Here is a 23,947-nt window from a genome sequence, read left to right as displayed (position 1 = left end):
GTGTAGAAGCACATGTTCTTCTTTCCTAGAGCTGAGGCTTCTGCCTGCTGAGGTGCTCAGACGCCCACCACCAGCTCTCCCGCGGGAACAGGGTAATGGGAACAGCACAGAGTGGAGAGCACAACCCAGAAACCCAAGACCAGTGACCACCGACTGCGCCTGGCCCTCCCCGGCTCTGGTCCGGCTCTGCAGGGTAGACAGAGCTGGGGGGCAGAGGCATTCACCATGGGGATGCTGTGGGAGCCTAACTGACCCTCGCAGCTCAGAGCCTAATGCCAAAGCCCCTGCAGTGACCTCTGCCCTGCTCTTGGCTCTCGCTCTTCCCCATAAGCCATCGGCTCCAGGCAGTGCCATTCTGGCATCGGATGCCCACACAGACACCAAGCAGAGTGGTTACCCCCCATTACCTCATCCTGGGGAAACGAGCACGCCCGTGACAGGACATCAGCCACGCTGTGTGGGAACTCTACAAACAGGGAAACTGAGGCCCAGGGAGGGCAGAGGACTGACTGGCTGATGCCCACCAGAGCTCTTCCCCAAAGCACTGCCCCAGAGACATGCCCTCCTGTGCCCAGACCTGAGCTTCTGTCCCCCCTCCAGTCTCTGCTTTAGCTGGTCCCTCTGCCCTAGAATGGCCAGGTCCACTTAAGTCAAAATGCCGCTAGACCTCCAGGGATGCAGCCCAGGCTGGCAGGGCGCCTAGGAAGCCGTCCCACCAGTCAGTGTGTAAGCAGACTGACCGAGCACCTCCAGCTGGGGGGCGCTGTGGCCTGTCCCTGGTGGGGTCAGGGGAGGCTTCCTGAGGGAGTGACACTGAGTGAGCTCTGGAGACCAGCAGGGCAAAGCTGTAGACGCAGAGGGAAGAGCAGGTGCCAAGAGCTGAGGTGGGAAGAGTGGAATGTTCCGGAGACAGAGGCAGCCAGTGCCTCTGCTGCCCAGTGGAGGAGGCAGGCAGGACGAGGCCAGAGAGCGAGGTGTGCCAGCTCGAGGCCTCCCGCCTCCTTGCCCGCCAGCCCTACCCACAGCAGGCAGACAGGAGCCGGGGCTGAGCAGCAGGCCCGACGCCACCTCCCAGCCTCAGTCTCCTCCACTGTAGGGAGGGTGCCAGCGTGCCCACCTGGCATAGTTGGCAGGGCCAGGCGCCTGCCAGCCTGGCTCTCAGCCCCTCTCCCTATGCACGTCAGGACCCAACGCTACCCGAGGGGCTCGGGGGTCCACATCTCCACCACGCCTCCCCGCGGCACTAGGCGGACACCTCCCCGTGGCCCGTCCCTGACCCTCACCCTTGTCTTCTCCCTGCCACCCGGGCGGGAAGTCTGGGGCCTGGAAGGGCCTCCCAGGGACCCACAGGGTTTACAGCCCTCCGGGTGTGGAGTCTTCAGCCTCAGGACCACAACCCAGAGGCCCAGGTGCATAGATTCAGGTTCAGGCGAAGGCAGCCTCGTCACAAGCAGGGTCTCTGGGGCCACTGCATAAATCACAGGTTCAATCAGAGGCCATGTTTGGACCGTCACTGTTGTCATTAAATGTAAATTATGGATTTATTAAATAAAGCCCCCTCGCTCCCTCACCCTGGAGACAAAGCCCAGAGTGACAGTAAGTCACAAGTCAGGAAGTGGGGGCATCCCTCCTGACCCTCCCGGAGATGGAGTGGAAACTCCTCAGCCATCCCATCAGCCTGCGCGCCTCCCCCAGGCTAAGGGCCTCAGTGAAGGGCCTGGAGGCAGCAACCCCGGGTCCCTGTGCCACCCCGGCTCACCCAGCTCTGTGCCATGCTGCGTTTCAAAGCCAGAGCTCACGGTATTCCCAGGACCCTGCCCAGACCCCCAGGGCCACTGAGCCCCACTGCCAATGGAAGCCAGGGACCGTCACTGCTTGGGGTGAGGAGGGGAGAGACCTGGCCAGCTAGGAAGCCGGCTGGACCACAAGAAAGCCACCAAGCATTCATCGCTACCAGTGCCACATGGTCGCAATGACATGTTTTATGACACTTCCGCCGTCTTCCCTCCATCTGGAGCAAGCTCCGTGTGGACAGGCATTCGTCTCCAGCACTGTGGTGTCCTAACCTCTCAGGGCATTTGCTGCCCACCCAGCTGCCCTATGAGGCTACCCCCCCCTCATCCCAGGCCTGCTGTCAGCAGCACTTCACAGCTGGGGACAATGAGGCAGCACCAGGCAGGATCCCACCCTCAGATGAATGAGGGACCCTCCACTGCACACTGGTTAAGAGAGGGACATCAGTGGTGTCTCACTGGGTCACTTACTCCATGACCATCTTCAGGACCCAGTCTGACCCGTAGGACCCTCAAGACACCCCTTTGCCCAGCTGCTCCCTGCTGCTCCCCTGCCTGGCCCGGTCCTCCTCACGCCCCTTCCCAATCCACTACTCCCTCTGCCCCGGGCCTCAGCCTAGTTGCTGGGGCTCCTTCTTGGACTGGCCTCCTTGGCTCTCCTCTCCTGTCCTCCTGTTTCCCTGGCACCATTCCCAGACCCAGGTCTCCCTAGACCCTGGGTGTCCACCAGGCCAAGACAGAGGTGCAGTCAGTGACAGCTCTGCGTGGTGTCATCCCTGGCCCAGGGCTCCTCAGAGGGGTGACACGGGCACAGACACACACCAACGTGGCCTGCTCTGTCCGAAGGCTGGTGTTCTCCCACGTCACACCGGCAGGGCTTCCAGGACCTCAGGCACAGTCACCTCAACCTCCCGGCTGGAGAACCCGCCTCACCCACCCTGGGGCAGACACCTCGCGGCAGCCGGGTCAGGCCTCAAGGAGCAGGGAGCCTCAGCCCAGCCTCCGTACTGTCCAAATCCACCAACCTGGCCCCAAAACACAGTCAGAGACAGTTGCCCAAATCCACCAAAAAATACAGCAGGCAGCCTCCAACCACAGGCCCTGTGCCCCCACGGAATGAGCACACCCAGAGCCAGCGCCACAGGTGACAATGACAGCCTGCCTGTGCCCACCTTCAACAGAGGCCAGGGCCTGAGGGAAGGAAACCACGTGAGAAGGAGCAGAAGCCCCCACCGCACCCGGCCAGGTGGGGACCCGCGGCGCCTTCTCAGGAGGTTCTCGTGATGGCTTTTCCAGTCTCCCCAGGGGACGGCAGCTGGGACCCCCACATGAACACTCTGCCCAGAAACGGTGCCACCCCATAGTGGAGGCTTGGGGCCTGTGTCCCAGGGGTCATCGGATGCAGAGGTGCTCAGGAGGCTTCCACGGGGACCCATGGCCCTCACCCTCTGTGCTCTCCTCCACGAGGGCTCAGCTGGGCCCAGACCAGCACAAGGACAGGAGCCCAAGGTCCCTCTACAGACACCATGCTTAGCCCTGCAGAGGGGCAGGGGTGGGGGCCTGCGGTCAGGCAGCCCTGGTGCAAGGCCAGCATGGGCCCGGGTGGGGCTGGGCGGGTCACCTCACCTGGGCCCCTGGTTCCTCATCAGGTAGGGCCTGCAGCCCAGGGCAGATGGGAGGGGTGACAGGGGTAAAGAAACCCCGGGAGGGGCCCAGAGCAGGGGTAGGAGTTCATCCACCTCTTCCAGGTCCTCAGAGAAGAGCCAGGGAGGGACAGAGCCCAAGGGCAGTGTTTGGTGCTGGGGCAGGGTCTGGCTGGAGAAGGTCGGACTGGCAGAACCCGCCGGCCCTTGGGGTAAGGCACCTCTGCTTTCCCACAGCAGCACAACCGGACGGATGGCCGGAACCCCACGCCCAGATGCTGCCCCAGGACCTGTGGCCCAGCTGCCAGGCCTTTCAGTGTTGCCCAGCGAGGCCCGAAGCCTGGGATTCTATGACCAACTGCCCAGTTTTTAAATATTTGCAGAACATGGTCCAGGTCAAATAGAGCAGGACTCAGAGCCAGCACCGGCCCCCAAGCCACCCATCTGCCACTTCCCTCGGCCCCCCAAGTCCCCCGACCCGGTGCCCGCCCCCCTGCCGCCCACTTACATCTGCACGTGGGGCGGCTGGAAGCGGCCCTGGTTGATGTTGTAGAAGGTGAAGGCCTGCGTGGGGTTGGAGCTGTACTCGTCCACCTCGACCATGAGCCGGCTGTGCTGGTGCCGCCGCGCGGCCATCACGTGGGACTGGGAGAACGCCATGCCCAGGCCGCAGGGCAGGAGGGCCAGGGCCTCGGCCTTCAGGACACCGGCATCCCACCTAGAGCGCCACATGGACCTCCGCGGGCCACCCGGGCATCTCCCGCTGCCACCGCCGCCGCCGCCGCCCGGCCCCCCGCCAGACCTGCAGACAGACTGAGGAGACGGAGCAGAACCGTGCGACAGTTAATCTGTTTGGGATTTGCTTTATTTAATGTCAGATGAAGATTTAGAAAGAGGGAGAGGGCGGGGGGAGAGGGAAAAAACACAGTCGTACGCCTCAAAAACTCATTACAAATCTTTCCAACTCAGCAGTTTGATGAATATACTTTGGTCAAAAGAAAAGGGAAGGGAGGGAAAGAAAACAAACAAGCCGGGCGGCAAGGCCGCACCCCCAGACCCCGCCACCGGGACCGGACAATGGCTGGTATTTTGTAAACAGGGAAGTGAAGTTTTACTTTCCACAATGGGGGGACAGGAAGGATTCCCCTGCGGCCACACCCCTCCCCTCAAACCCCCAAACCCACCCACCGGGCCCCACACGGCACCTGGCAAGCCCGGACAGGTGCAGAAATTCCTTCCTCCCTGTCAGTTGTCAGTTCTGCCTCAAGAGCCTTTAGCAGCTCGGCAGGCGGGGAAGGGATTTTCCCAGGGACAAGTGCCACTCACCTCCGCAGCACAGGGCTGCCGCAGGGTGAGGGATCACTTGAAAATAACCCTTCCTGCCCCAGCCCAAGGCCCCACCACCCACTGCCCATCCGATCGCGGGAATCCTGAGGTTCCGTCAATCCTGGATTCCTCTGAAATCGCGGTTTGCAATGCTATGATTTCTAGATTTTTTTCCCTCTCCTTGGAAAACACAGTTTGCATTTATATTTACTGGGCTAAAAGGCCCCTCTGGCAGATTCCAGGTGGACTTCAGGAAAGGAGCCCGGTGAGACCCCTCCTACCCCGACACACCCAACGGTCTGGCCGATGCCTGGGCACTCACACCACCAATTTCCCTCTTTCTTTTCATAATTATATATATTTTTAACTGCGTATGTAGGAGATGCTTTGAAGATTTTTTTGTCGTTGTTGTTTTTCAGGTTTTGGTCGTTAAGACCCTCTGACAATTCCATTTACACTGTATTTAACCAAGGAGAAAATAATGTAATTTAAACTAGTCCTGGACAGTCGGATCCCAATCACGTTGAAGAAGGAAAAATCCCCCTTGCTTTGCGCTTGGTAGAAGAATCGACACACTCGGAAAACAAATTAGATAAGGAAAACGACAAAAATTAGAGACTGGAGAACATTTTAATTATGCGCAAAGGAGAAATGGGTTATTAATTTTTTTTTAAATCTCGGCCATCCTCATACAAGGTAAAAATGAAATGATGTTGTCCTCCCCCTCTCCAACCCAGCCCCCCAAAACCCACCCCAACTCACACCACCCCCTTCCCACTCAGGAAGTCCAGGAGAAAAAATAAATGTGTTTCCCCGATGAATTTGCTCCTTCTCTTTGTCACTAATTGTCCCTAAGTGGACGCGTGCATTGAAGGCGGGGGAGCCAGGTCTCCTGACCGTGGTGCTCACAGAGGCAGCCTGTGCCTGTCCGTCTGTCCGTCTGGAAATGCTGCCAGGCACCAAGAAGCTGGGGGAGAGGCCAAAGATGCCAGAAGTGAGGATCTACCTACTCTGAGCCAGTCCCACCTGGGTGTGATGGGTCTTGAGCCCCAGCATTGTGCTGGCTTGCTGTGTGCCTTGGGCCAACTTGCTGACCTCGCTGAGCCTCAGCTTCCTGTTCTAGAAAATGGATTTGATAATAATAATGCCACCATCCAAGGTGGGTGTGCCAGTTAAAGAGGAATTCAGCCAGACTCCTGAGCACAATGCCTGGCAGGCACCAATACCTGGCTAAAACTGGCTGGACGATTGTAATCACTACTCAGTTTAGTTGGCTGCCTGGGCTCAGGGCCTGCTACGTGCCAGGGCTGCCCGGGTGCTGGGACACCCAGCACGGGGCTGTGGAGCGTGAGCCCTGGGGCTGGCTCAGCTGCAGAAAGCACCTGTCGGGGCCAGGAGCTTGAGTCTTCCTCAAATGCACGCCTGATGTGCTTGGCAGGCCTCTCTGATGAGGACCCTTGACCACACAGCCCCGCGGGGCCTAGTCCACCCACACTCGGCCACCCAGGCCAGAACCCCGCACACTAGTGCTCCCCGTGGTCTTGGCAAAGAGTGCCGGGCTCTTGTTCCAAGCCACCCTCTGTGAGGCTTCCACCTATGAGGCAGGTACCGTCCTAGCCCCTACTTTACAAGTGAGAAGGCACATGGCAGGAGGTGGCAGAGCCAGGACCCAGCGCAGGCTGCCTGGCTCCCCAGGACCAGCCCCCTCCCACCTGGGCCATTCTGCCCTCCTCTCAGCCAGCTAGAACCAATGTGCCCTTTTCTCACACAAGGCATGGCCTTGACCAGGGCCCTCATTCCAGGGCCTGCGCAGAACCAGGATGTCCCCTGAGGGTAGGGCTGGATCCCCTTCACTCACCCCTGTATGTCACCAGCTCTGTGACCCTGAGCAACTGGCTTAACCCCCCAGAAGTTGCTTCCTCAACTACAAAATGAAGAGGACAACACTCCCTAACGGTCAAGAAGATTGAATGAGGTGGCATGTAAACAGCCTGTCACAGGGCCTGGCGTGTAGTAAGTGTTCAATAAAGGTCAGCTATTATTCTCACATAGGGTCACCCTAGAGCCCATCACACATGCTGAACGAGTGAATGTCCAGATGGAGGGTGGATGGAGGATGGATGGAGGGATGAAGGAAAAGGAGGATGAATGGACAGGTGTGCGGATGGACGGAGCTCGACCGCTCAGCCTGTCCCTGATGCCACCGAAGGCCTGGCAGAGGGTAGGGGTGCAGCCAGTTGTCTAAATCCCGAGGAGCCCTGGGCCCCTGCGCCTCACCTACCCCAGCAAGGGGGCCGGCCAGGCTAGGCATAGCCCTCATGAAAGGCAAGTCGGGGGACCCAGGGGACAGCGGTGGTGGCGGGACTCCGCACCAGAGGCCTCAGCCCGCAGGCAGGTGCGGGTCCCGGGGCGCTGGCTCCGCAATGAAACGCGGCGTTTCCACATAAAGAGGGTTCGCAGTGGCCCCGCTTGGAGAAATCAGGGGGACGGGGAGCGCAGAGCCTTCTTTTAATTCCCATTTAATATTTATGGAGCCGCAGCAGCCGCCAGCCGCGAGCGCGCGTGCGGGGAGCCGCACTTCCTCCGCCGCAGCCGTCCGCGGGGGACAGCAGCATTTCCAAACAAACGGCTTTTAGCTGGGAAGCGTTTACACCTGGTCCGCGAAAGACCGCAGGCAAGCGCGGGGACGCTGAGGGACACCGCGGGGCTCCCGCCCTCCCGTCCAGCCCCGCGGAGTGACCTTGCGCAAGTCACACGCCCCGGTGCGCGACAAGCGCCTCCCTAGTGCGGTGGGGGAGGGCGAGGCGGGAGGGCCGGCCTTGCAGGAACTAGGCACTTCCGTTCTCGGGATCACCGCCAGAGTGCTGCAGGCTGTCACCGCTCTCCCTGCCCAAAGGGTGTGACAAAACTAGGTCCTGCCTGGAGGAAGATGGTGGGGGACATAGGTCCATAAATATGCAGAAGGAGAGCCTGCAGGTGACAATGTGTACATGGCAGACAGCAGGAGGATGAGGTGCCGAGTGACCAGGGCAGGACCTGCCAAAGGAGTGCCATCCCCTCATACACAAATGGTGAGAGGGACAGCAACAACCAGATCCGGGGAGGGAGCCACAACAGGGGGCGAGAGCAGTTTAAAGGCTTCCTCCTGGGCTAGCCTTGCACGGGAGCCTCCATAAAGGCCCAGGAACCCGGATCTGGAGGCTCCCGGGCTCTCCTGTCCAGCACCTGTTGAAAATCCCATTCATTTTCAGGGCTTGCTTTTCAAAAGTCTTATCTTTTTGCAAGCAGCTTTCCTCTCAGAGGCTTCCATTTGCTAGTCCTGAGGTGCCAGGAGTCCCATGGGGCCGGGCACTTAAACAAGAACCTGGGTGTTAGCCAAGACACGAGGCACAAGCAGGCATCAGGCGCCGAGTGTCCGGAAGGACATCTAGGGAGGAGGTCTGGCCTCACCCTCCCCTCTGACCACACTCTCCAACCTTCTCTGGGCTCTGCTGCTCCGGGCGCTCCATTGCCACAGCCACCCACACCGGCCTCCAGGAGGGTCCTGAAACTCTTTCAGAGCGTGCCACTCCTCAGGCACACCCCAGTCCTCAGAGCACCTGCTGCCTGCAGAAAGCCCGGCCCTTGGGCCAGCCCAGGAGCCCACGTCAGCCCCAGCTGGACCACACGGGGCTCCCTGACACACCTGGAGTCCCATGGGAGCCTCCACAGGTGCTGTTCCTCCTGCCTGGAGGACTCTTCCTGACACTCCTGCCCCTACAGCTGCCCTCTGGTTTCCAGGCTCATGCCCACTCAGACCCAAGGCAGCCCAGGGCCTTGAGACATGGTCTCTGACCGCCCCAGGTGGGATCAGAGCTCCGCCCAAACCCCCAGGGCTTCCCTTACCAAACCTCCCAGCACAGGGCCTGCTTCTGTGTCTGAGCTAAATGAGCAGCCAAAGAACAAAGGGATATAGGAATGAGTGCGTGAGTGCGTGAGGGTGCGCGAGAGTGAGTGAGTGAATGAATGAATGAGTGAGTGAGTGAATGAATGAGTGAACGAGTGAATGAATGAATGAGTGAATAAATGAGTGAGTGAATGAATGAGTGAGTGAATAAATGAGTGAGTGAGTGAACGAGTGAATGAATGAATGAATGAATGAGTGAGTGAATGAATGAGTGAACGAGTGAATGAATGAATGAGTGAATGAATGAGTGAGTGAGTGAGTGAATAAACGAGTGAGTGAATGAATGAGTGAGTGAATGAGTCCCACAGCCCAGATTTGGAAAGCAGCTTGAACCTCCCTATCTGGATTTTTCATCTGCAAATTTTCAGATGTTAAAGCGTCCCTCCCCGCCTGTCAGGAGATTAAGGGACATGGGATACAAAAACCACACAGCTGAGAGCCCAGCACACAGTAGGTACTTACTAAATGTCTCTTCTATTCTGCTCAGAAAGTTCTGATGAAACTCAGGAGCCCTGCAGGAGACTTGTGAGAATCCAGCAGAGGTTTCCAGATGGTCAGGCAGCCCCCAGCTCCCCTGCCAGAACCCCAGGTTTCCTGAGCCCCTCTTTCCTACCGGGAAGCCACCAGTTATTCTCCTTCCCAGGGTGCAGTGGCTGGATACACCCAGCAGGACCTGCCTCTGCTCATCCTCTGGGCGCTGGGGAACACTGGTGAGCCCCTGAACATTCACTGCTCCTTTTCGGGGAGCCAAGTGACCCAGACCTGAGACCAGCCCTTGGGAGGCTCAGGGCCCTTCAGGAGCAGCCGAGCAGATCAAGGGACCTCTGGGACTCCCTTGTTAAGAAGCACGGTGTAAAGAAGTCTGTAGGCCCAGGGAAGACCCCCACCCAGCTCCAAGGCTGTATATGCCAAAGGCCCCGAAAGGAGAGAGCTGTGAAGAGTCCTGACACGTGGACCAACTCGGCAGTGGATTTCTGCAGAAGAGCCACCTAGTTCGTCCTCACAGTGAGGCCCACCCTGCACCCGGTGAGACAGGCAGTAAGCACCTGTCTTGTCGTGCAAACAGGACAGACCTGTTCTGCCGAGTGGCCTGAGGCAGCCACCTCTACCCAACACACACCCCTCAAAGTCAGCGTGGGTCAAGAGCAGTGCTGCCTTGCGGCTGTCCACCGATGCCCTTGTTATCAGCACCTGCTCTGGCTCTCAGAAGTGCTCCCATTTGGAAAGCGAAGGTCACTCTCACCAGAGTCAAAGTGAGGCCATTCAAGCCACCACCACAAAGCCTCCCGTCTCTCACTGGCCGTCTCTAACAATAACTGTGAGTGAGGGCGAAGCCTGTTGTCCTCAGTCCAGAACTCCAGAGAATCGAAGTCTGCACGGGGACGACAGTCTGACACAGCACAGAAGCCACCAGAGCCTTCTCCCGGCTGCAGCGTTCCAAAGAGCCAGCATTGCGCAGGCCCTTCTCCAGGAGTTCAGCCCTGAGCAGGCGGCCAGCGGCCCCGGGCTGCACCCCCTGCCCCAAGCACGGTTGATTGTCCTCAGTCAGGGAAAGCCAGCCCAGGGAAGGCTCTGCCTACCTACCGAGGCTTTTGTTGCAATGTGGCAAAATGACATTAAAAAAAAAAAAACACCAGCCCCCACCCCGGGCACATGCAGGAGATAACATTTAATGGAGAAGTGCCACAGTGTGGGGTTGGGGAAGAATTCTTCCACCTGCCACCTTCCCCACAGTTTGAAAACCACTTTTAATTCTTATTTCCTTCCCTTGTTTTGCTTGTGCCTGGATATATGCAACTGATCGGTTGATGGTTGGGAATGTCATAAGGGGCAAAAATAAACAGATGAACCCAAAGGAAAGGAAAGAGGCAAATAGCTCAATGGGGAAAAATCAGACCCAGGCCCGCGAAGCCCTAGTACAATCCGGCCCTCCATTTCTCCTCCCTCTGCTCCACCAGGGGTTTCCACGAAAAAGAAAATACCGACCAGAATCTGGGATTCGTGGCTCAGCTGAATGAGCCAATGAGCTGAGTAGATGAAGGACTCCACGAATATACTGAAAATTAGACCATATTCCTTGAAAAGGGATCAACCACAAGTGACTTTAAAGCATTTACCACTTAAAAACCTTTTAGCTGGGCCCATTTTGAATTATGACTACATGATTTTAAATTACACTTTCTAATTCCTCGCCCCCCACCCCCAGCAGTTGCTGCTACTCCATTTCCCAATTATGTACTTTTATTTCAGAATGATAAAGAGTGCTACTTACTGGATCATGTCCTGTCTGCCACAAATAGCTGCTCACTTATCCCCTTAATTTTAGATATGAATGCAGTTGGTTCACTGGGCTCATCTTCAAATTCTGAATATTCCCCGATCCCAGTGCACAGAACGAGGCCCGAGATGCAAAAGAAACCCGCAAAGCTCGGGCAGAGAAATCTGCTTGTAAACCCGGGCTCCACTCCATAAATTATTATAATTCTTGGTGCTTTCTATATCCATCTAGCAGATCAGCAATCACATAAATAATAGTGAGTGGACTGATTTTTTCTTCTGCAAAGTGCTATGTCCTAGTTTTCAAAATAAAGCTCTTGGAGATTCACGTATCTGTGGAGTTGCAAGGGGAAGCAGCTCAGATCCCGTTCACACACACACACACACACACACACACACACACAGGCATGCCGCACACAAAAGGGAACCAAGTGAATGTGGAAAAGTCGGCATCCTGCGTCCCCTCCCCACAGATCCACCCGCTCATGCTCAGTGGCAGTGGGGGCTCAGGACTTGGGTGGCTAGGGAGGGGGAGAGGCAAGAGGGTCTGGCTCTCAATATTCAAATAAAATTTGCGAAGAAAGTCAACGTGGATCTGCAGTTCTCGTGGAAATCTATTCAGCAGATGTCACCGGAGCACAATCAAGTTGGCCCTATGGTCATTCCACACTTCGGTCTGCAGTTGGGGTTTGGCCATTTTTACGATCAGTTCAAGTATATTTTTTGTGGTCATGTGGGAATTTGCAATTGAGGATTCAACCTCCAAAGTGTGATCAATTAACTGATGTGCCTGAATAACAAACTCATTCCCCCACTGCACTGCACTGTGCACAGAGCCCAGGCGGCCGAAGCTGCGGGAGAGGGAAGGCGTCTGCGCTTCCTTGTGAAGAGGGAAAGGCAGGGTGTGGGGAAGGGCCTGCATTTCTCAGGTAGCCAGTGCAATCTGTTCTGCAGTCTTGCAGGCTGCAGAATGTGCAGAAAACACGGAAGAATGCACTGGAGGGGAGAAGCGAAGGCAGGCGCGGGACGTTGGAGGGAAGCATCATTTTCTCCTGAAAGTGATGACATTAGCATGGGAGATGCCAAAGGCTTCATGTGCATCAACGCTGAGCCTCAGATCCCCAGAAGAAAGGCGCGAGAATGCGAAGATGAGCTATGGACAAGCTACCTGACAGACATCACCTTCAGATGTAGGTGGGGGCGAAAGGGAACCTGTTATGCCTAGCTCTGAACTGGACACAGAGCACCATCAACCAGAGGGAGATTTCTCCCTCTCGCCCTCCCTCCTTTCCTTCCTCCCACCTTTCCTGTCTTCTGTCTGTCCGTGCTTCCTTCCTTCTTTTTTTAACTGCAGCTGCTCCTATTTACGATGAATGACCAGGTTCTGACCTCAGGCTGGTCAAGCTCACATCCAAGAAAATTCCCAAAAGAATACTTTGCAGACAGGCATGGGAAGACCCAGGAGCATCTCAAGTCACTGTACAAGTTCAAAATTGGTATATGAATCTCAATTTGCTAAGTTTTTTTTGTTTCATGAAATTGGGCTGCTTTGTCGGCCATAGATATTTTAAATGGAAATAGAGCATAACTAAGTCTTATCTCATTACGGGGGGAATATTGTGCCGGCAGCAGATTGGTGGGGCCACAGCGAGCACCAGGAAGAATCACGCTGATCAAGACACTTCCCCCCGACACCACCCCACAGAGGGGCCCCTTTTGACTTCCTTGTGTGTTTCTCTTTTCCCTGGGATTTTGCTTTGCACACTTTAGTCATCTCTTCAGATCCAAACCAATTTCAGTGGCCGTCTGGAGCGGGTGTGAGTTGGCCGTGTCATTGTGGGGACATGCACACACCAGGAACCAGGGGGTGCAGGGAACTGCCTTCCCAGCTCTCCTCCAGCCCCGAGTATGGGGTACATCTTGCCCTGGAGAGCAAGGCGTCCAGGCCAGAAGAGCACCCCACAGCAGGCCTGTGCCTCCCCCAAAGGGCAGCAGCCTTGACAAGAGCAAGCCCAAGACCCAATTCTCAGGCTCTGTACTGGGGAAACCCAGCCCTGGTCCTTCACTCCAGAGGTGCTGACAGACAAAGGTACCACTGCTGAACAGAAAGATCTCAGAGAGAAGAAAATGGAAAGGGGATTTGTGCAAAGACCCTTTTTTGTTCCCAGTGAAGGAGGGGCAATGGGGAGACATGTCACATTGTCACTTTAAAGATTTTGACAGACGATTCTGGGATAAGGCAGAAATTCCACCCCTAACTGCAGCTCCCTCGACTTGAAAGGCGTTGACTAACCTCCACTAATTGCGTGTTTTCTATGCATAATATTTACTTGTTAAAAGTCTTTGCCCGACCGATTAATTTCCTGTGCCCCGCTATTCGTGATCAGTTCACAGGCCTGAAATTGGAAAAAGGAAGGCATTTGGACAGATTGAAAGATGACTGGGGAGGATTTTGTTTTTTCCAGAAGTCCAGCACCCACACCCAGAATGCTGCTTTTTCTCCTTGCAGACTCCCCTTCCCTGAAACCCAGCACCCACCCTTAATTCCTCAAATGAGTGGAAAGAGATGGGCACAGGAGGGGCTGTGGCTGCCTGGCTGGGAAGGCAGCAAGTTCAAGGCAGAACAACGGAACTCAATCACTCTCATCGGAGGAAGGTCTCGTAGTCCCAAGGCTGGACTCGGAAATGTTGAAAAGCAGCTTTTCTTGAACAATCATTCCATACATCAGTCTGTGTATTTCTGATGCCGTTTGGGCACTAGGAAAAACACCCCCAAAATCCCATCTGTTACCTAATCTAGACCTGCCTATTGGTCCATAAGTGCAGACCCAGGGTACCGGCCTGGGTGGGTGTGCCATTCCAGAACCTCACACAGGACCTACATCTGAGGTGCTTCATCCCACATGTGGGTGACCTCGGAGACTGCCGCATCAGAATTTTGAGGATCTACTTCAATCCAGATCTTCTGAAATTCCTGGGGCGAGGCATAAATCGGAAAGCAGCCCACGTTGAGCCACTTCCGACACACGATTACCCCTCAGTGCCTGGATTAGGCCTTTTGACTAGCCATCAGCCAATTAATGTACCTCCAACGAGCACTCGAATAGATGTAACCATTTCACAGAAATCCATCTTGAGAAAAAAGATTTTACAAGTGTTGAGGGGCTGCCACTTGGAAAGCCAATTTGCAGGGAGCCCGGCATCTTGAAGCACAGTTTATTACGCATGGCTCCCACACAGCGGGCCCCTGTAGTCTGCACCTGGCTCCAGATGCCTCCCTGTCACCAACAGCTCACAGCCCTGTGCTCTCCCCAGCCTCAACCCAGGCAGAAACACAAGCCCCCCTCCCAGAATGGTCTCCTAGACCTTTGGCTCCAGAAGACCAAGGCACCACTCTCAGCTGGGATGTAGCTAGCGGTCAGCTGGTGGCCTCTCTGGCATCCCCCAAAGCATTTTTAGCCATGTGACAGATTACTCATGAAGTTGGTATAATTTTCCCCCCTTGGTCAAGGCCACTTAGGGTATGGAGGGTATTAGTGTCCCCACGGCTTGGCATCCCACCCCCAGTGCAACAGAACCCTGCCAACAAGTCCCCCACCATGGTTCCACTCCTGTCCAACCAGCTCAGCCCCACTTCCTTCCCCCAGTTTAATTTCATAATTGTTGGCCACTTACCAGGCTTCCCTCTGGGCCATTCAGGGGAGCAGTGGAAATGGGAAGGGGAGCAGCTAAGCTCCTAGAAGGTGCTGGGAGAAAGGCCCCGAGAGGGGCATCCCAGAAGGGCAGCTGGACACTAGTGGGGGCCAGTAGCAGAGTGGAGCCTCCTGACCCCACTGGGCCACCCAGCCTGAGCCTGGAGGTTGGGAAGGGAGGGAGGAGGGTGGGTCCCAAACTCCAGGTTAGCCTGCGGACTCCTGGACACAACATCTCTTCTCTGTCCCTACCCAGGCCCAGGAGACTGTGCAAGAATTCTCTCTCTCTCCTAGACCACGTCCCAGAATCAACACACAAGAGACAGAACTGCTCCCTGGCACCGGCAGTCCATGGAATGCTGCCTTGGAGGACTGGGACCTGTCTGGTTAGTCACTGAATCCCAGGCCAGGCACACTGCGGGCAGCAGTAAACAGTGTCCAGTGGGTGAGTGGATGGAGGGATGGATGCACGGGTGGATGGTGGATGGATTGATGGCTAGAAACGGATGAAGTTGCCTTCGATACCTAGTAAAAGTGGCCATTCGAGCAGCATCAGTCCCCGTCTCCTCCCAGTAAGCAGCGCCAGGGGCTCCGTGCGCACAGTAGGCTCTCCAGGACCCGGGGCTGCTATTGTTGTCACCGTCGTCATCACTTGCACCCCACCAGCCCGCTTCTTCCACCAGCTACTCTGCCAACTGCCGGCGGCGACCGGCGAGCCGGGGAAAAGTTTCGTTGACCCCGCGGCCCCAGCCAGAGTCCTGCGCCCCGGCCGGCCCCTCCAGCCCGCACCCGCTGGGCAGGCAGGGCAGCGGGGTACTCGGCCCGGCCGCCGGCGCCCCGCACAGGCGGCCAAAGTAACTTTGCGGGCGCCCTGCGCAGCGCCGCGGGCGTCACCCGGAGCCTGGAGGGGGTCCCGGCCGCGCCCCCTCCCGGCCCGCGCCCCGGCCCGCCGCGCCTCGGCCCGCGCCCCGCCGGCCCGCCGGCCCTACCTGGCCCCGGGCTCCTCTTCGGCGGCCGCGGCGGCCGCGAGCAGCAGCGCGCACGGAGGGAGGCAGCGGCCCGGCTCCCGGGAGGGAGGCGCGCGGGGGCGGGGGCTCCTCCGGCGGCGGCCGCCTCGCCGCGCGTCCGAGGCTGCAAGTGGGAGCCAGACTCCTCCTTCGGGGGGCGGGGGGCGCCCGCGCACCCTCCCTCGCCCGCCCGCCCGCCCGCCGCGAGGCCGCCAGCCGCCCGGGCCCCTCCGCCGCCGCCGCGCCCCTCCCGCCGCCCGCGCGCCCCGCCGCCCCCGCCCGGGGCCCCGGCCCCCGCCCGCCGCGCCCGCGCCCGCCGCCCGCATCCCGCCGCGCAGGACGAGGAGGAGGAGCGCGGCCCGCGCTGCGGAAAGGGAAGCGGCCGCCCGCCGCCCGCCGCGGCCCGCGCCCTCCCGCGCCGCCACCCGCCCCGCCGGCCGCGCGGACCGGGGAGCGGGCGGGGCGCGCTCACCTCCCGAGCCTCCGCGGCCCCGCGGGCAGAGCCCAGGCCGCGCCTCTCCCCGCGCCGAGCCCCGCCCGCGGCTGCGACCCGCCCGCGGCTGCGACCCCTCCCGGGCCGCCCGAGCACCCGCCGGCCCGCGCACCCCGCCCGGGATTGCCCTGCCGGCCCCTTCCGGAGGGACGCGGACCTTGCTCCCGAGTGTGCATCGGCGGGGTCCTCCCCCAGAGCATCCCTCCGGTTCCCTCGGGTGCCCCAGGGCCCCAAGCCCTCAGCTGAGAGGGTGGCCGGTTGTGGCCTCACGGGACAGGGACGGGACTGGAACGGCCCTCAGAACTCAGCATTGACTGAGGAAGGCCCGGCCTTAGGCTGCAGAGGGGAGAGCAAGACCCTGAGCTCCGGTTCTCCACCGTTAGGGGCCCTGAGCTGGGTGCTTCCACTCTGGGGAGCTTGAGAGACCCTGAGGACCTAGCCCCGACCTGGGACAGGGAAGGGTGACCCTGTCTTTGTGTGGTCAGGGAATAGCTCCCTCTGGCCTGGGCCTCCCAGACTGAGAGTGAAGTCAGAAGGGGCTGTGGCCCCCTCAGAGGCCCATCAAAAACCCAAATGTGTGAGGGTCCCCCTGCCCCAGCCCACTCAGGCATGGAGCCACCTCCACATCTCATTATCAAATGAAGTCCCCAAGGACACTCAGGTGGACACTTGGGCCCGGGCTGCCCTTGAGGAGAGCACAGTCTGGGGGTGGGGAGGGCAAGGAGGGTGCAGGAGGCAAGGAAGGACAAGGACCTGGTGTGGCTCCCTGGAGGTGGTGACACACACCCCTACTGTGTGCCAAGGACAGGAGGGATGGAAAGGCATCCAAGCAGAGAGGATAGGGCTCCAAAGGCCTTGGTGGGTTTGGAATGGTGAGTTCAGTGGGGATAGAGAAAAAGGGAGGGCAGGAGGGGGCGGGGAGAGGGGGTGGGAGGCAGATCAGGAGCAGCTTAGATGCTTGGTTAAGGGGCTTGGAATTTTAGGGGCAGTGGGGAGCCATAGATTTTGAGCAGGTGCTGGGCTTGGTCAAGTTGATCTTCTTAGAGCTTCTCTGGCATCCCTGACCAAGGGGAACCTGGCCAGGGAGAGGCTGGGACTGTGGCGGATGCAGAGGCTCCTCCTGCTGCCCGGTCACACTCTACAGAACCCCAGCTCAGCCCAGAAGCACCCTCTCCTCCTGAGGCTGCAGACTTCCCCAGACAATGCCTGCCTGCAAGGAAGTGGATGGAGAAAATTGCCTTCCTGGGAGACAAGGCTTGGGTGCAGTGTCTCAGCAGCCTCACCTGCTGCCTGCCAGGGACAAAGGTACAAGTTGACCATGACCTTAGGAAGTCTGGAGGACCAAAATCTGTCTTCCTGTTCCCTGGGATGAGAGCAGAAAAGTTCCTGACTCTTGTCCTCCAAGGCTAGCTTCATCATACCACCATTCTACCAGAATTCCCCTCAGCTCCCAGAATACCATCTCCTATTTACCCTGGACATGCACTTATTGAGTACCTACTGTATGCTTGAATTCTGGCACTTCCTTTGGAGCAACGCATGAGCTCCCCATCAAAGGGCCTGTGTCACCTATGCCACTTAGTCCCAGGCACTGAGCTCTGAGCTTGACCCACACTGTCTTATGGAACCCCCACACCTCTCCCAGTCTAGACTGCACCCAAGGTCAGGTTCCCCAGAGCCCAATGCTGCATCTTAGGGCCTGGATCTCAGTCTCTTCTTCCATAAAGCTCAGTAGGTACCCTGGGAGTGGCTCTAAAAGACAGGGAATGAGGAGTGTGGGCTGGGCAGGATAGACCCGCTCCTAAAAGAGCAACCAATCTGGCAAACACAGCAGACATTCTGCTTTTGGAAAATTTAATAACACAGTGGCACTCGTTCATGGAGACTGATAGAAACACCACACAGCCCCACACTGCTGAACCAGCCGGGGATGGCTTGTTCTTCAGAAGCATTTCTCAGGCACCTACTATGTGTGGAGACCAAGGAGAAGCAGGTTATGTGTCCTAGGAGAGGCATGAGGGCTGCAGGTGCTCATGATGCACAGGAGTAATGAAATGCAGAGGGCATGGAGAAGCACCACAAATGCAGCCCCGGACGCTTCAGAGGAGAGGGTGTACCCTCTGGAAGAATATGACCTCGCTGTGAGGATGAAGGGGACAGGCAGTCCAGCAGAGGGACCAACCTGCCCCCAAAGGCTGGGAGCCTCCAAGGAGCATTGTGACACCTCTGGCCAAGATGCCACAAAGATGTGCAGGAAGCTGTCACAGGGCAGTAACTGCAGGATACTGATAACAACCCCTAATTAAAATCAACCTAATGCCCAGCCAGAAGGAATTGGTTTTTGAAATCACGGTGTGTCTAGATAACTGAATCATGTCGCTGAGATGCAATGGTGGCCAGAAAATGACGTTCATGCTCAGCACGTGGTCAGTGAGCACGTGAAGCAGATTTTACCAGTGAGTCTGATTCTGTGTTTTGAAAAATGAAAAACAGAGGGAAGAATGGAGAAAAGAAGACAGGAAGTAAGTACTGCAAAAGGCCGATCCTGGTGATAAGATTATTTTTAGTTTATTGATGGGAATTTTTTGTCTCCAACTTTTCTGTAATCATCTGGGTATCATGAAGGATGGAGAGAGTGGCGCATTCAGGGCGGGGTGAGAGCAGAGTACAGGGTGTGCGGGGAGGGCAGGGGCTGGGATGAGCCAGAGGTGTGGGCAAGGCCTAGGCCACTGAGGACTTCCATTGCCTTGTCAACAGTGGCCTGCCTTTTCATGCCTTGGGACCTCCAGGTGACCAGCCCACAGCCAGCATGCCAGTACGGTTATGATTCAACAAATACTCGTAGGCACTAGGTGAGGCCCCAGGAATCACCATGGCACAGACGGCCGGAGCAGCTCAGGGGAGGCAAGAGTCTTCGTGGGCTCGGGTTTGGGAGAGGTGATCAGGAAGAGGTGACCCAAGCTGGGGCTGGAGCCTGATTTGATGGCCCCCCTCTGCCCCCTTAGGCCCTTCCAAGGTCTTTCCCATGTCAGTCTGGATCCAACCCCTCAGTCCAGCTCTCTGACCTGAGCCTCATTCCGGGATTTCCTCTAGAAGTCCAAGGTGGAAAATCCATTTCAGGGGCCCCACATCCTGCCCATTTGTTATAGTCTCATGTACAGCCTACAGAACCATGTCCCAACTGCAGGTTCAAATCCTGCCTCTGCTACAAAAGGCTTATGACTCTGAACCTCAGTCTCTTCTTCCATAAAGCTGATACCATGATCTCTCCCTCAAGCGTACATAGTGTGCATTCAGCATTTAGCAAGTGGTGGCTGTTAACACTGTCAGTCACAGATACTACGTTGGGACATCTGGATCAGGCTCTGTCACTAACTTCCTGGGTCCTTGGGACATTCAGATGTTTCTCCGGGCTTCAGATTTCTCATTTTGAGGAGAAAGGGAGGCCAGCTGGCCCTGGGCTGGCTCCTAGATGACACAGCAAGATGAGGAGAGAGCTGGGGCGGGCCCTCGTCCTGCCCGAAGCTGAGCTCCGGTTAAGCTGGTGTCCAGATGAGCCCCTGGCAGCCATTGAACTATCCCATGTGACCCAGGCCTGTCACTCAGAAAGCCAGGAGGACGCTGCATGTGACCGCCCCCTGGGGAGGGCTCAGCTCCTGGCCACTGCTGCCCTCCAATCACTGCTCCCGGGGACCCTCCCGAGGGCAGCCGTGCTGCCAAGGCTCTCAGCCCCAGCCTGTGCCTGTGAGCTCTTCCTGGTTTGTAGAGAACTTCAGGTGCCCTGCGGCTGGTGTGCTCACCACAGCGGCCTGGCTGGGACCTCAACTAGGGCCACCTTGCCTGCACGGGAGACCAGAAGCCCCAGTGTATGGAGCAAATGCTGAGGCTCCAGAGGCTTTAGGACCTGTCCAGCCCCAGAGCTGGTCTTCAGACCCCAAGACACTGCTGTCCCCTCCACCCAGCTGTGCTCCCCTCCCCCACTCCAGCTCCTTCCAACCCCACAAAAGCCCAACACATCTGGCACCTTCCCAGCACGCCAGACTCCTGGGAGGGTTCTTGAGCTGTCCAGGGTCCTGCCGGGCCCAGCCCTGCCCCACGGCCTCCTGTGATCCCTGCCTGGCTGCCGTCTCGCCCCCTCCTGGATAGCAAAGACAGAAAGCCGCAGGCCAGTGGGCTGCCCAGGGCTCCTGGGTCCAGGCTGCTTGCGTGCCCAGTTACCCTTGATGCCATACTTGGGCACCAGGACCTCAGGTGCCTGCCCTAAAAAGTGACCACAACGAGGGGATCCAGTGTCCCAGACGACTCGGCCACCTCCTCTAGATCAGGCCAAGCCAGAGACTGAGAGGGACTGGAGTAAGGGGCCGGGAAGGTGTGGGCCTGGCCACCAACCATGACCACACGCTGCTGAGCACAGAGGGACGTGGGCTGGGAGCACAGGGGCTTCTCATCGCCACACCTGGGGAAAGGGTGGATTTGAAAGTATTTGATGACGAGGACAGAGAGGTGCTTCTGGGAAGGGGGGCAAAATCAAGGCCTCCAGGCAGGAGCCACAGGGACACTGGCAAGGAGAGGGACTGGGAGGCAGAGGTGGCACCATCCTCAACTGAGCCCCAGCCACAGTGCAGGGCACTGGGAAGGGGGCTGGGCCAGGCTGGGCAGTGGGTAGAGGCTGATCCAGAGAGAGCAAGGAACCTGGGCAGGGTGGGGCCAAGGGATGGCAAAGGGGCCCCCAGGAGGTAGCAAGGCCAGGGCTCCGTGACTTCAGGGTAGTAGTGAGGACAAGGCTCTCACCCTGCTGAGCAGTGCTCCCACTGTGCAGAGCCCCACCTCGGTCCCTTCGTCCACTCCTCAGCCACCCCTGGCTCCATGCGGAAGGAGCTGGGACACCACAGGGTGCACAGGCTGCCAGCAAGCCCCGCACCTGAGCTCAGCGTCCCCACCCAGAGTGCCAGGGGGAGCATGGCCTGCCTCATGGGACCACAGGGGCTTCAGAGGAGCACAAAGCATGGACACCCTCTGACATGGGGACGTTTTGCTCTACTGTGGAGCCAACGAGCCCACAGCACTCTCCCGGGTGGCTCTGGGCATCTGTCTTCTTTTCAGGACAGAGTCTCAGGAACTGCCTCTCCTGATCAGCCATGGGCACTGCCACCCACCACCCCAGAAGGCCCAGGTGCCCACAGAAGCACTGGGTTCAAGGCAGGCTGTGTGAGCCCAGAGCCAGCGTGGGGCCAGAGCCGAACATGGGGAAAGAGGGACAGAACAGGGCTTGCCCCTGGGCCCAGGAAGGGAAGACTGAGTGAGAGCAAAAGCCATCCCTGGATGTCTGCTGACCTCCAGCGCAAACGCTGCCCCCACCCCACACTAGAGAGGCTGTAAGAGGCAGCGGGAGAGGAGCACAGGACATGGACCTGGGTCTCAGCACGGATCCTGAGCAAGGACCAAGCAGAGAGCAGGACCTGCTGGTGGGCACAGAGCCGGAGAAGCAGAGTACAGGAGAGTGGCACTAAGCCCTGCTCAGAGGGCAGGGAGTGTCCCCCGCTCCTGCTCCACATCCCTGCATCTGACAGCACTCCGCACCCTGTACCTGCCTCCAGTCCCTCTTGTCCTCCCACGACAGCCTCCAGGGGCCCCTGCTCCCCTGTCCACCTGTTCCCCGCCCAGTGGTTAGGAAGTCCTCCCCTGCTTGGGACCCTCGGTGGCTGCCCAGTGTTCTCAATCCTGCAGGGCATTTGAAGGATTTACTACTTACAGAGGCCACCTACCCCTCCTGGCCCACGGGGCACCTGGAGCCACTCTTTTCTCATCCTTGGTGCGTGGCTGGCTGTGGGGCCTGAGCCTCTGAATGTTGGGTGGGATCCAGTGCCCAGCGGGCAGCTAGACAGGCCTGGGGCCCGGTGATGCCTGCTGCCGGGGCCTCCTGGGCTCAGGTCCCCCTGTATCATCCAGAACCTGCCCCAACATCTCTCGCCAGAAGTCCCCTCCCTACCCTTCCCCTGGGCCGCCAGCTGGGGACAGCACAGCCTGAGGGGTCCTGAGCAAGCTTCTCAACCTGTGGCTTCACCTGCAGAGTGAAGATTAAGACCTCAGCCCACAGATGTGCTGACTACATGGGTCAAGGACTCAGAACTGCCCGGTGTGGTCTCCCACTCCCGGCAGGCACCAAGCAGCCAGTCCCCAGGAGAGCCAGCAGGGCCTGCCCAAGCCCTCCGGGCCACTGTAGCAGCATACTGGCCCCTGCTGGCCCCCAGCTCCACCCCCCACCAGCAGGCACTTCCCAGGATGGTCAGACACAGGAACCCAGGAAGCACCCCGCCTGTGTAGATGTCTGAAGTACCCCTGGGAAGCCATTATCCCAGGATGAGAGACAATATCCCTGAGAGGGGAGGCCAAAGAGCCGGGGTGGGGGGGTGGGGGGGTGGGAAGTAGAGCTGGGGAGGGATCAGAGGGCGGGGACAGTAGAGTTGGGGACCAAGAACTAGGGGAGGAACTGTGGAGCTAGGAAGGGACAACCCTGAATCCTGGAAGGTACAGCTGAAGTAAGGCCACGCCAGCCTCCCCAGGCACTGCCCCCCGGGCCTCTCCTTAGGAAAGGAGTCCCTCCCTGCCGCGTTCCTGCTGGACCCACGTGCTTCCCATAGACCTGCTCCATCTTGGGGTGTCTGCCTATCAGACGGCTCTTCCTCCTCTTGAGCTGGTAGCTGCTCCCTGTCCAACCTCCAGGGCTCCACAGCACCCTCGGGTCCCTCCAGGACACTCCCTGGCCTGCCCCTCCCTCCACAGGCTCCACAGCCCACCTGCAACTGTCCCTCTGCCACCCGGACCACGTGCCCTTGCCGTCTTCATCCTTCCTCCAGATGAGCCCCAGGTGTCTTTCCCCGAGTGCGGCAGCCGGACCAACTGAGACCAAGTGCAGCTCCTAGGTGCAGGGTGAGGAGGACCCAGCCCCGGTGCGCGCCGCAGGGCCGTGGCAGTCATCCACATCCTAGTTCAAATTTTTCCAGTTCTTTCCTAGCAGCAGAGTTGAGTTAGAGCTGGGAGGGACGTCAGAGCTCTTCCCTCAGCCCCAGCCTCCCTCCCGCTGCACAAACAGGGAAACTGAGGCCCGGGCTGAGGAAGAATGTGAGAGAGGGAATACTTTGCCTCCAGATTAGATGGAAGGATAAATGTTTCCTGAAGAGGAAGTCAAGGGCACGGGGTCAGGGCTGAGAGACTTTCGTGTTTTCTCTGCCCAGGATTATGGAGGCCTGGTCACCAACAACCCTGGAGGTCAGTGATGACCCTCTACTGCTCTAACCCATCTGGGTGACGCCCATGTGCAGATGGGGAAGGGGAGGTCAGAGACACAGAGAGATGCATCACCCCCTCCCTGACACCACTGCGGTGTTTGAGGGGCAGAAGGAGGTGTATGTGCAGGTGTGGTCCCAGGGCCACCACCCCAAGGGGACATCACTTACTCGGCCTCCCTCCTGCCCCCAATCCCATGATCCCCTGCAGGCTGGCCAGTGAGCCCACCACAGAGAGAAACGCTGCTGCTCTGAGCACCCCTGGGCTGGCCCTGCTCACATGAGACAGCGTTAATCCTCGTGCCTTGCCCTGGGGCTGGAGTGGCCCCCAGGCCTGGCTCCACTCTTCTGCTCCCAGGCAGGGGCCTCCCAGCAGCTGCTGAAGCTGAGGCTGGATGCAGCTTGGCAGTAGAGCGCTTGCCTCACACGCACGTGGCCTGGCTCCATCCCCAGCACCGCAGAAACAAACAAAAAGAAACAATCC

At 58.4% G+C, this 23,947-nt stretch overlaps 1 protein-coding gene across 4 annotated transcripts in view; it reads right to left on the bottom strand.

Moving 5' to 3' along the window:
• Window positions 1–15,689, bottom strand: part of Mpped1 (metallophosphoesterase domain containing 1) — a 73,853-nt gene extending 58,164 nt beyond the window's left edge. The window contains exons 1-2 of one of the 4 annotated variants that reach the window (XM_046429714.2): window positions 15,667–15,689; window positions 3,945–4,249 (exon numbers count right to left, since the gene is read on the bottom strand). In XM_046429714.2, coding sequence (XP_046285670.1) covers window positions 3,945–4,168 — 224 coding nt within the window. In that variant the 5' untranslated portion in view covers window positions 4,169–4,249; window positions 15,667–15,689. Of the gene's footprint in view, window positions 1–3,944; window positions 4,250–10,980; window positions 13,953–15,202; window positions 15,483–15,666 lie in introns of those variants that run through there. The other 3 variants (XM_058574258.1, XM_058574257.1, XM_046429715.2) reach the window with 3 other exon arrangements.
• Window positions 15,690–23,947: the final 8,258 nt, after the last annotated feature.

The sequence above is a fragment of the Marmota monax genome, unplaced genomic scaffold, assembly GCF_021218885.2.
Source record: "Marmota monax isolate L192 unplaced genomic scaffold, Marmota_monax_Labrador192_F-V1.1 WCK01_AAM20220418_F8-fsc00051, whole genome shotgun sequence".
NCBI lineage: Eukaryota > Metazoa > Chordata > Mammalia > Rodentia > Sciuridae > Marmota > Marmota monax.
Note: the sequence above shows the minus strand (reverse complement) of the source record. Positions and strands in the feature narration are given on the sequence as shown.